This window comes from Sinocyclocheilus rhinocerous, unplaced genomic scaffold (genome assembly GCF_001515625.1).
Source record: "Sinocyclocheilus rhinocerous isolate Xijiao unplaced genomic scaffold, SAMN03320098_v1.1 scaffold1204, whole genome shotgun sequence".
Taxonomy (NCBI): Eukaryota; Metazoa; Chordata; class Actinopteri; order Cypriniformes; family Cyprinidae; genus Sinocyclocheilus; species Sinocyclocheilus rhinocerous.
This window is the reverse complement of record NW_015654935.1, coordinates 568,703-581,848: the sequence shown is the minus strand read 5'-3', so window position 1 is coordinate 581,848 and position 13,146 is coordinate 568,703. Positions and strand designations below refer to the sequence as shown.

Sequence of the window (13,146 nt, the reverse complement as noted above, 5' to 3'; positions counted from 1 at the left end):
GCCGGTGCTTTGCAGCAAGCTTAGGCCTATTTCTTGCATTTGAATGCAGAACTGTTCAGCTGCGCTGACGGCACGCACCATACATACTGCTGCTGCGGGACACTAAACACCGTCGAGCCGCTCTTGACAGTCGCGGTAGCACGGTCTCGTGTTTCTACTAGCGAGGCAATTTTTTTTCATCACTAATTGATGGATGTCTAAAATATAAAAAATGAGAAGCCTAAAACAGGCCCGAGGCCCGGCCCGTGTTTGAACTATGACGTGAAAATTGGCCCGAAGCCCGGCCAGAGGGGCGTAAAAAAGTCGGGACCCGGGCTGAAATGCAGGGCTATAATTTAGATTAAAATCACTCATTTGTTTTCCTCATTTGTAAGTTGCTTTGGGTAAAGCCATCTGCTAATTAATAAATGTAAATAGGATGCGTTTTTTTATTTTATTCTTTGAAGTCTGTCGATAAAGTTGGTTATGGTTTCATGCACCAGAAATAGTCATAATTAACTTTTGCATGACTATTTTATACTTTGTAGAGGGATAGTTCACCCCAAAATGAAAATTGTCTTTTACGCACCCTCATGTTGTTCCATACTGGTATGACTTTCTGCCTTCTGTGGAACATAGAAAAAGATGTTTTCAGAAAAAAAAAGCTCAGTGTTTTTGTCCATAGAGTGGAAGTCAATGGTCACCAAAACTTTTTAGTTTCTAACATTCTACAGAATATATTAAAAGAAGAAACAAAGTCATTCAGTTTTAAAACAACATGAGGGCGAGGGACAGAATTCTCATTTTTGTGTGAATTATCCCTTTATGCATCACTTATCTTCTGATTGGCTGTGGTTTTGTCTTATTGAGCAGCAATTTCATGTTCAGTATGGACAAACTATTGCTTGTTGCTGGAAACTTGGTCGGCACATTGTTTGAGAATGTCTACATAGATTAAGAATAAAAAATCCTGTTATTCATTGTATGTTATAAATCAGCACACATGGTTACCTTTCCTGTTTACAAGCCATTTCATTTGTGTGTGTGGTTTGGGGTTAATGTGAGGGTGAGTGTGAACTTTGTGGTTAAATGCAGGGTTAAAGTCAAAGGTCAAGTGTCATTCATCATGACCTGTTTAAACAGCAGTGGAGATTTTGTACTTTGCATTTCCTGTCTGCTGCTTCAGGTATTGTTCTCAGACAGAACACTAAACAGACACACTCACATTGCACATTTAGAAACAATTACTTTATTAATTTGAGAGAAAAACACATTTAAAATACCAAATGTTAATAGAGAATCAGAATTTGTCATTCTGATGGTAAAAAAAAAATGGTGGAAAGATTTATGATCAGAATTCCCCTTTACAATATATTTCTACATTAGAATACTTCCAAAAACATGATATTTTGTTTGTGTGTGAAACTGATGTTACATTCAGGACCCATTAGAAATGTTTTAAGAACTTGGGGAGGCACCTTATATCCCTTTAGTGCGCCCTCCAAAATGTGCATTTAGTCCCGATTTCCATCCAGACTTCTACAGGGAGGAGTTAATTTCTAATTTGTTTGGAGGGGAAGAGATGGATGCATGTGTGATTGTATGTCAGGTGAAATGAGAGAGAAATTCTGAGCTGGAGGTAAAAGAGAGGACTGCATTAGTTGGCTGTGGTCCGGCATTTCATTGGCTAGAGAATGAAGATGACTATAACAGACTCCGTCCTCATTAAAGTTTAAGTGCCTGAGCTTCTTCCATCCCCTCCCTCCATCATTCCACCTCCTATTAACCTATTTCTGCAGTTAAGACCTTTGTGTTGTGGTGGCCGGAGAGTTTGACCTGAAAGTTTTGAGGTTGACTCTTGCACCACACACACACACACGTTTACACATCACTGCCGTTCTGAGGAAGTCTCTCAAAGAGCGCGCAAATGCACTTTCCAGATGTGAGAATATAATAGATTTAATTATTCTGTCATAATTTCTGCCTCACAGATACAAGGTGAAAGCTCAGGCCTTCAGGGTGTGCGTGTGTCTGTCAGTAGGCTTTAGTGTGCGTGTTTCTGTCCGTTGTGTTCGAGGTGTGTTTTCTGTCACAATACCAAAAGCTGCTGACTGGTTTGCAACAGGCTCTTTGCTAGGGGTGTCTCGTTCCTGAAGGCAGGACCTGATGGAAAGCGAAGCCAGTGATCAACCTCAGTGAAACAGGAGTCAAAGCCGCAGTCTCTAAGCACTCATTAGGGTGCTGGAGCTCTTCTGGAACATTCCTACATATGAGTTTTCCTGACTGAAATCATCCCTCAAATGACCGATTTGTACTCTTCCTTCCTATTAATGCTTTGTACAATTCATAAACTGAGGAGAGAAAGTGTTCTCTTGCTCAAGTTTGATGAAAGACCAAATGAAACCGACCTGTGTGAAGGTTAAAGTTTAATGTTTAGTTTTTAGAAATTCTATACTTATCACAAAAACTATTTCACCACCAAAGAAATCAAACCTCTAATATTGTAATATTGTCTGAGTCAGAATCTACTTTTTGCTATTGTTTATGTTGGTTCAGTTATACATACTAGTTTAATGAGATGTCAGAGATGAGTGAATGGTTATACGAGTTTTGTGTGCACACAGACCTGAATATTTGATGATGTTGTTTATATCAATGTTTTGTTTGGCCTGATATTTAAAAAAGTGAATTTTATTAAAAATGTTACTTTTGCTATGTTCAATTATTTCAATATTTATGTGTGTGTCTGTATAATGATCAGAATTTTTTTAGTGCTGCTTTTGGAGGAAGAAAGAATGGGATCATCAGAAAAGGTCATTTGTTATGCAGTTATACAGTACATTTTCATTAAAAATATGCATATACACTGTCATTCAAAAGTTTGGGTAATATTTTATAATATAAGTCTCTTAAGAAGTCTTATTCCAGAGTGACTCATTTATTATGAAATATTTCACGCTTTTCCTTCTTTTTTCCTTTTTCTTATCAAAATATGTGAAAAAAAACCATGATTTCATTGTTTTTGTTTTGACAATATGGGTACTATTGCCATCCACCAGGAAAACAGCAGTACAAGTATAAGCAAGTGTTATCAACCAGTTTGATGAATTCTGTGGGGTTTTGTGGCATTAGTTGGTTTGTCTTCCTTTCCATTAGATTTACAAATTAGTGATGGGGATCACATTGTTTTTATTAAACCTAATCGCTTAATTTTTGTGAAGGCCCTGGTTCATTTAAACTACACTACAGCGCTTCCACTGCATCACATTAAAATCTCATTCAAGTTGAAACTCAGGTTTATCATGCCTACCTTTATTAAAGGTGGGGTAAGTGATTTTTCAAAAACGCTTTAGGAAACTATTCGGGCCGACTAGCAAAACAAACTTGTAGCCAATCAGCAGTAAGGGGCGTGTCTACTCATGATGTGGAGGAGAGAGCGTTCAGTCCGAGCCGAGCGACAGAAAGATAGAGATGGCGGGCGAGACACTTTTGGGGTAGGGGCGTGTTTGTTTTGGTGATTTCAAATGTCAACATTGGCTAACAGAAATCGTTTACCCCACCTTTAAGAGAAGGAAACTATTCAGTGTGTCGTATTTACCTTCCGCTTAATCAGATGTGGCTGTGTGCACCTCTGAGTAGAATGAGATTAAAGCCTCACACGTTCTCCGTGGCTCTCTAGGGTTCCTCAATGGCTCTGTTCAGGGACAGCAGGTGATGTAAGATGCGAGACTGGTAGAATGAGAAACGGGTCGACGAATCTTTGATGGAGTCTGCTGGAGGCCCAAATCACTTCCAGCTGCAGTGTGCTTTGAAGCTTTATGATCCAGCCACTCGTTCTCTTTCTCTTGCAACACACATTTTTCTGTATCATATTGTATCCGTCCTGCAGCTCTCAGTATATTTCACTCTCTTTACAGATTTGCTGGTCGGTGCATTTGGAGTGAGTAAAGTTGTGGCCTACAGGTGAGAAATTTTACACTTTACATAAACCATATTAATACAACATGATCAAAATGTTGAAAAATTTATATTTTTACATTTTATACAAGTACTCATGTGAAGATTTGTGACGTGCATCATAAAAAGTTGTAATTTCGATAGGAGTAATTTTTGTTTTGAGTTTTGTGTTTCTCAGCTTTAAGTCTCAGCATTCAAATGATGCCAGTGTTATCATGAATTATAACAAATCAAAACATTGTTATACGTCAAATAATATGTTTGTGTGCAGCTGCACATATTTTTTCTGGCCTAAACTCACTCACAGTTTTCTACTACACTCACATGCTTTCCCCATTATTAGAGTGAACGGCACAGAAACCACCTGTGTTTGAGGTTTAGCTGGAAGGAAACCTGATACATATGAAGTAGTTTTTCCTCTGTTCTATGATAGTATTGAAACACATTTTTTAAATTGCATAACAGAAAATATTGAAATGTCTGGCTTCATAATGCATTCATGAAGAAATCCTTAGCTGTAGTTGACGGGAGTACAGTCAGCGAACATTGTGGCATGTCTAGTCTGAGTACCCAAGACTTCGATTGGGTATTTCAGATCAGGTTTCCCTCAGAAATGTTTCAAAATAGTCCCTTTTTCCTGCCTCAAGGCCACCAAAACACACAGACAAATGAACATATCCCAGCACACAGTCTCACACACTAGCAGTGTCTTGGTGTCAAGTGTTAAAGCGATTAGCTGTAGTGGGCTCTGGTGTATTTGTGTAAGCTAACATTTCCACTGTTAATCCAGTTTGAGTGCTAGTCTCAACAGGCTGAAAGTGAGACCGGAGCAGAACAGAGACTGACCTCATGTTAAGTTCTCATTTACTCAGTCTGTCTGATGTTCTATTAGAATAAGACTCTGAATGTTTAGTTTCTGTTAGTTAAATGTTTTGTAAGTGATTATGTAATACTGTGCATTAAATGTTCATTCCGTCAGAAATCAGATGTCACTGAAATAGGCGTCCTGAGAAATGACTTCAATTAGCTTTTTTAGCTAATCGAAATTCTTGTCAGTAATTTTGTATGTTCAGGTTTGCTGTTATGAGAGAGAGGTTTTGGAGAGAAAGTGTGTTGTTGAAGTTAGCAAAATGGCTAAAATCACTCAAAGCACCTTTAAAGTCAACATGAAAACAAAATGTACATTTATATTTACTTTCTTAATGCATGTTCCTGGTCTTATTGTAAACAATTCATTGGTACATTATTCTATTTTTGATTTTTTTTTTTTTTTATCTTCCTTTGAAACAACTTTGAACTATCGAATATTGTTAACCAACAACCAAAAAGCTATTAGTGAACTAATATTCACATATTTTCATATGAGTATCTGTTTCACACTTACATACATGTAAAATGTGTTATGAACTGAAATTCACATTGACATTAGGTCTTGTCATTTCTTTGGATTTTTAACAGCCAACTTTAGTGGGTTCCTAATGTTCATGTACAGCTCTGAATTTAGCTTCCCATTCAAACTTATTACTGCAATATCATATCATATCATATCATATCAATTATATCAGTAATTTGTTATTTATTTTTTTAATATTATTCCCATTATATTGTCTCTCATCAATACTAGGTCAAGGCCAGTGGTCACGGTGGACGCTCAGCTGATTTTGACACCCAGAATTCTCAATCCTGAGGACAAGTCCTGCCGCATGCCCAATTCTGATGACATGGTAACCTGGTAAGTGTCAACCACATTTATCCAGTGCTAGTTACTGAAGGGTGACTCTTACTTCAAGCTCAAAAAACAAACTAACAACTTTTGAAAGTTCATGTTTTGATTAATCTATTCTAGATGAAGTGTTCAGCTGATGGGACAGTTATGTTGGTCTTTAGTCCTGGTTAAGGGTAAACCAAAGCAGTCTGGGCCAAAGAGCTATGGCTGACTGGGAGGTTTTAAAGTCATATGGTCTATAGTACCACATTACAGCAGTTTTTCTTCTCTGTGGTAAAACTTCAGTGTTTCTGGAAGTCTCAATACATTCTTCCAAACCACACAAACATACACACAACCCTGCATTCTTACCCCTTTTGTGGATGGACATTGTGTCCCACAAGTAGTTTTTGGGCCCCGTGACTGTAAACATACCAGATCTGTTTGGCTGCTTGGGGTGCATGTGCCCGTGTGTTAGGGTTGGCATGGGGAAGAAAGAATTTAGAGGTTTTGGAGAGACAAACGAAAGAACTAAAGTGTGGAATTCTGCAATAACAAAAGAGTAGCTTAGTAAAATAAATGTACAAACTGTGGTTGGAAATAGAGAGACAGAGAGAAACTTTGAATCACACAGATGAACACCAAGAAACAGAACAAGCCAGAGAAGAGAGCGTAAAGAGATCCAGAGGATGGAAAAACCACCACCATGGTTAAGATTGTAAACTCATGGTTAAAATTGTGTCTCGCTAGAGTTAAATTTGTTTATTTTTTATTTTTTATATTCTTTCGTATTCTTTCAACAGAAATGAAACAAATTGTTTTAAATGAGAAAATTGCAAAACAGAAGGATTAATAATAATAATAAAAACAACAACAATAATAATCATACTACCCAGTGAAATGTATATTTTTAATTTAATGCAATTAGTTTCTATTCTGTTATTATAATAATAACAATAATAATAATTGTTATTATTATTATTATCATCAACAGCAACTAGTGTAATGCTTCTGTTTTGCATTTTTCAAATTTAATAAAAAAATTTCGCTTATATTTTATACAATTATATTTTAAACAGCCTACGTATGTGCATAGTGCAAAAGTGTGTTAAATGACTCATGTCAAACCACACACACAGAAGGTTGCCATTAATACTCTGAGGAGTGGACAGTAATTACAGATGGCAGATGGGCGGCAGAGTCAGAAAAGTTGCAGTGGGGTCAGAGCAGGGGTCAGGAGGGGTCAACCTCCGGGCACTGGAGTGTTTGTATGTGCGCAGGCCTTGTACGTGATTATGCATTTACCCTTGTCACGGGGGAGGAGAACTAGCAAGTTATCATTAAATGATGTAATGGGGCCACTTCCTCCCTTAAATATGACTTCGGCTGTGCATTTTAAAATGCACCACTACCTGGAGGGGTCATGGCAGGGTTTGCGTGGTTAGAGCATAATGCACAAATGCTGGATTCCATCAGGCACGGCCTCATGGGTATTTTGTGTTGTTCATGAGGCACCGCATCCAGCTGTTTTTTAACGCTAATTTAAACTCAGACACGCTCAATGCTGTGTAAGTGTGTGTAGGGGGGCTAATGGGGTGTTTCTGATTAGACATATTTGGGTTGTATGGAATGCTATGCATCGGATTGGCCCTTTGGGCCATTAAGACTGTAGTTGTAAGTCCCCGAGCACAGATATCATTACACGTTCAACATAATGGAAATACAGTTATTGAGCACCAGCTGGAGAGGTGTGAGTGTGTTTTTATGCGCTCTCACCTTACAGCATGTGTGTCAGTGAGTTGCTTGTGATGGTCTAGCATGTTTTAAATCCTCCGTCCTGGTTCTATTTGTGTTTCTTTGCAAATTAAGGGCTAGTTTTACACAAGAGCCCTGCAGCAACAGAACTGCCATCTTTAGATTCCAGTAAATTAATTGTGCGGTCCATAGCCGGGACGTCCTGTGCTGTGTCTAGATAAAAGTGTGTTTGTGTGGGTGTTTGCATATTAGACTTCATATAAATGGGCTTTTGAAATGTTATTAGAATATATAATGACAATATAGTATTTGTATGAGATCTTTGAGAAAATGAGAGAGGTTTTGTCCCTTTTTTCTGACAGGAACAGGAAGTCGCTCTTGGGCTGATCTAATTGCCACCTCTATTACCAGACTATTAAAGAGAGGGAGGGATAGAGAGATGAAGCAAGGAAAGGACAGATGGATGAGAAAAAAGAGGCAAATTTGTTTAATTAATTAAATATTGAGTATCACACAGTCCCTCAGCATTCCACATCTCCATTCAGCTCCATGTATTAACACTCCACCTATATTCACAATCCTCTTCCTCTGTTTTTTTTAATGCCACTTAAATGTTGTCATTGCTTTTTGGCTAAGTTATGCTGTACTAAATGTCTCTTTCTCTTTTTATTTCTTTCTCTCAGTCTGTCAGTAAATGTGTGTGCAAAGATCTCTGGGATTGGTATTCCTGATTATGTAGGTGAGTGCATTAATTTTTCTATTAATTGAGTGCATTTTGTTTCATGTAAATGGATGTAGTCTTATCAACAAATGTCTTGAAGAAATGTATTTGGCCAGTTGTACATGTGACGTCATTATAAGAGTGGAAATCTCTCTGCTTAACCTGGTTCTGGAGGGAATATTCCCATTTATTTTAAGCTTTTCAAAAAAGTGTTCAAAGAATTAAACCAAACCAAACAACTTCAAAATTAAATACAATTTTGATTCAAAGCAAAAAAAAAAAAGTATTTAAAATAACAATGTTACAAGGTTACAATGTTACAATGATAAATGAACTACAGTACACATCCCATTAGGGATGTAACGATTCACTCAACTCACGATTCGATTCACGATTTTGATTTCACGATTCGATTCGATTCACTTTTTTTTTTTACAAAATGAGATTTAAGACAAATTATAAATTAAATGTGTCCTTTTATTATTGCTTGGACAAAATGCTCCACGTTTCTTTGTGAAATTTAAATATAACACTATAATAATATACTAATATAGCACTTATAGCATATAATTACTATTTTGTTGGTTTTGATTCCTTCTATTGTCCTCATTTGTAAGTCGTTTTGGATAAAAGCGTCTGCTAAATGACAAAATTGAAATATAATGTAAATGTAAATAACAAAACTAAATTGAAATTTTAAAACAAGCCCCAAATCAAATAAATAAGTAACACAAATAAAATAAATCTCTTCATATAAACAAAATAAGGCTTTGTCAGTGTTCTTTCCATGTAAAATTAGAGGCAACCACTGCATTTTAATAATGATTCAAACAAAGATGCTGCATACATGCAACATGAGGATTTTTAAATCTAAATTACATTGTATAATTTCTAAATTTGAAGCAAAAACAGAATGGTTTGACTTCAGTTTTGTGAAACTATGCATAAAAAATATCTGCATGAAACAGCGGATGAGCTGAATGAGACGCAGATTCACTCTCTGCCAGCAGGTGGCGCTTAAAGCGTTTCCTTGGTTTCCGCTGTAAACAAAGCAGCGCTGCACTTATGAACTTTAATATGCATTATAGAGAGGCAAGATGAAAAGAAAAAATACCATCTAAACTTTTCTAAAGACAGTAAGTTCCCCTCAGACATACATTCATATAAACTCCTACCCCTAAATGAATCACGATTTGTTTAGCATCTCAACCGATTTGAATCGTCACGTATTTGAATTGATTTTCAACCGGCTCACGGTTAATCGTTACATCCCTACATCCCATAAAGCATACACAAATCAGCTTTGACCATAAAATATAAAACTATTAACTGAATTTAAAAAAAAGAAAAGAAATGTATACTTTTATCAAAATAAAGACGTTTATTACTGAAATGTATATTTAAAATAAATGCTTTTGAACTTTCTATTAATCAAAAAAGTCCTGAAAAAATTGATCACATTTCCACAAAAATATCTGTTTTTAACATTGATAATAAGAAATGTTTCTTGAGCAGCAAATCAGCATATTAGAATGATTTCTGAAGGATCATGTGACACTGAAGACTGGAGTAATTCAGCATTGCAATCACAAGAATAAATTACATTTTAAAATATATTAAAATAGAAAACAGTTATGTTAAATTGTAATATTATTTCACAATATTACATAAGTTGTTTTAGAGTGCAAGGAGACTGATTCCATTATGTCTTTCTTATTAGAATCAGAATCAGAAAGAGCTTTATTGCCTGTTATGTTTACACATACAAGGAATTTGTTATGGTGACAAAAGCTTCCACAGCACAAACAGAATGACAGTGAAAAGACAGATAATAACAGGAAATAGCAATATACAACAACTTTTTGAAGAAAAACGCAATATACAAAATAGACAATATATGGTATTTGTGTGTACAGGTGTGTTATGTACGAATGCAAGGAAATGTAAATAAGAAGTATGGTGTGTTAAATAAATAAATGTATAAATAATGTTGTGTATTACATGTTTATTGTAAAGTTAACTGTTCATGAGATAGAATGCTTGAGAGAAGAAACTGTTCTCATGCCTGGCTGTTCTAGCGCTCAGTGCAGATGGCAACAGTTCAAAGAGGAAGTGGCCTGAGTGTGAGGGGTCCAGAATGATTTTGCCAGCTCTTTTACTCACTCTGGATGAGTACAGTTCTTGGAGAGTGGGGAGGCTTGAACCAGTGATTCGCTCAGCAGTCCGAACTATCCGCTGTAGTCTTCTGTGGTCAGTTTTGGTAGCTGAGCTGAACCATACAGTTATAGAAGTGCAAAGGATGGATTCAATGACTACAGAGTAGAACTGTATCAGCATGTGAGTGTCCCACTTCAGGTCCTGAGAGATAGTGGTGCCCAGGAATCTGAATGACTGCACTGTTGCTACAGTGCTGTTCACGATGGTGAGTGGGGGGAGTGCAGGGGGGCTTCTCCTGAAGTCCACAATCATCTCCACTGTTTTGAGCGTGTTCAGCTCCAGGTTGTTAAGACTGCACCAGACAGCCAGCTCTTTAACCTCGCATCTGTAAGCAGACTCGTCACTGTCCTGTATGAGGCCGATAAGTGTCATGTCATCTGTAAACTTTAGGAGCTTGACAGAGGGGTCCTTTGCAGTGCAGTCGTTGATGTAGAGGGAGAAGAGCAGTGGGTAGAGAACACATCCCTGAGGGGCGCCAGTGCTGATGGTTTGGGTGCTGGATGAGAATTTTCAAGTCCTTGGTTTGTCCAGATGTTGTAGGATATAATTCAGTCCCATGTTGACTGCATCATCCACAGACCTGTTTGCTCGGAAAGCAAAATGCAGGGGTTCTAGTAAGGGTCCAGTGATGTCATTAAGGTGGACCAGCACACAGTCTTTCAAATTACTTCATGACCACAGACATTAAAGCAATAGGTCTGCAGTCATCTAGTCCTGTGATTTTAGGTTTCTTTGGTATGGGGATGATGGTGGAGCGTTTGAAGCAGGAAGGGACTTCGCATAGCTCCAGTGATCTGTTGAAAATTTATGTGAAGATAGGGGCCAGCTGGTCAGCACAGGATTTCAGACAGGCTGGTATAACACACTATGGGTCTGGTGCTTTTCTTGTCTTCTGTTTCCAGAAGACCTGACGCACATCATCTTCACTGATCCGAAGTTCAGGAGGGGGGTTGTTGGAGGTGTTATTGGATCCATGGAGAGAAGGTCACAATGGGTGTGGGGTGTGAGACAGGGTTTTTCAAACCTGCAATAGAATTCATTCAAATGTCGGCCAGTTTTTGATTCAGCACAGTGCTGGGGGATGTGGTCTTGTAATTGGTGATGTCTTTCAGTCCTTTCCACACTGAAACATTGGCTGAAAACTGGATTCTCTAGCCACTCTGATCTCCTTTGTCAGTGTGTTTTTGGCCTGTTCATACAAGACTCTTTCCCCATTCCTGTGAGCATCTTCTTTTGCCTGATGAAGCTGTCTGTGTTTTGCAGTGAACCACGATGTGCCGTTGTTGTAAGTTAAATGAGTCCTGGTAGGAATGCACATATCCTCACAGAATGCATGATGTTACAGTCTCTGTGAGCTCATCCAGATCATTGACAGCAGCTTCAAAAACACTCCAATCAGTGCAGTCAAAGCAGGCTTGTAAATCCTGCTCTGCTTCATTAGTCCATCTTTTTACAGTCCTTATTACAGGTTTAGCTTATTTCAGTTTCTGCCTGTAGGCTGGTATAAGATGAACCAAACAGTGAGGTTTCTGTGAAACACAGAGCAGCAGAGTTTGAAAAGTCCTTATTTATCCAGGAGAGCACAAGAAGTTTTGTTGGGTAGAGAGCAGAGATTCGCCAGATGGATACTAGGCAGCACCGTTCTAAAGCCGCGCTGTCTGAGCTTGACCTGTGCTCCGGCTCGCTTCCCATGCTTGCATGTCTTAAAGTGCTTGAACAGCACCACCGCTCCGCCAACTACAATGTCCAGTAAAACATCAGAATTGGGTGGTGTGTACTGCCGAATGTTCCGCAATTCATCCATGGTGAAACTGATTGTGGGAATATAACTAAAAACAGGATAAACTAACAAAAACATTAAAACAACTGTAGAGCTCCACACCGAGGCGGCCTTCCGCGGCGCCATCTTGGAAGATCACTTGAAGGAAGTAGACTTTTACAGTTGACTTTTGTTCCCATGGTAACAGCAACATTTCTGATTTGTGGATGTTTCTTCATAATTGTACTTGGCAAATAAACATGGTGTTTGTGGCTTCCACATTTCAGAGCTCATGGTATATTTTGAATACCATGAGTTAGGGATGCTCCGATCGATCGGCCGGAGATCGGTATCGGCCGATAATCACATTTTATGACTCGATCGGTACTCACTACACTTGGCCGATCTCACGAACCGATCGCAATTTGATGACGTGAACGCGTGACGACGTACATGATGTGTGGGACATAAATGATTTGGAGTCACAGTCATGTCATCGCCGGTGTGGAAATGCTATGACGTTTCGAGAAACAATGAAAAATTTGCTATTTGTCGTGTATGTTTTGCATGATAATATGATGAATAGATGGTTCATTTTTAACAGCAGATTCAGTGACGTTAGAGCTGATCTGCTCCTCACTGCACACGTCTGCAGCGCGTTGGGCTCCACGGCTACTGGAGCTGATTGCGGCCGCTCTAGTCAGTGCTTGTGTTTATCAGGCAGCCGTGGCACGTTTCTGAAGCGGCTCTCTGCGCTGCTTGGCTAAAAATAGTCTTTTGTGAGTTGTCTCAGCGTGGAGGACGGACCAAAACCTCGTCGGAGCCGTAAGGGATAACGGTAACATAACACGTTGATCGTGGGCTGCTTTTAAATTAATATTTATTTATAAAACAAAATACCTTCTTTGGCCATATTAGCCTACACAATAGCATTAACACAGGCTTTACTCCTTTCAAACTTTATCTGGAATGTCACCATTTCTGTCAATGCAACTTCCCGATCAGGCGAACGAACACACACACACACACGAAATCGTCTGCCTCATGAAAAAA

General features: G+C 38.4%; 1 protein-coding gene across 1 annotated transcript in view; it reads left to right on the top strand.

The window, feature by feature from the left end:
- The window catches only part of LOC107717802 (integrin alpha-8-like), an 83,295-nt gene that overhangs the window by 31,553 nt on the left and 38,596 nt on the right, over positions 1-13,146 (top strand). The window contains exons 14-16 of the mRNA XM_016524670.1: positions 3,897-3,942; positions 5,561-5,668; positions 8,080-8,135. Of these exons, the coding sequence (XP_016380156.1) occupies positions 3,897-3,942; positions 5,561-5,668; positions 8,080-8,135 (210 nt within the window). The remainder of the gene's footprint in view (positions 1-3,896; positions 3,943-5,560; positions 5,669-8,079; positions 8,136-13,146) is intronic.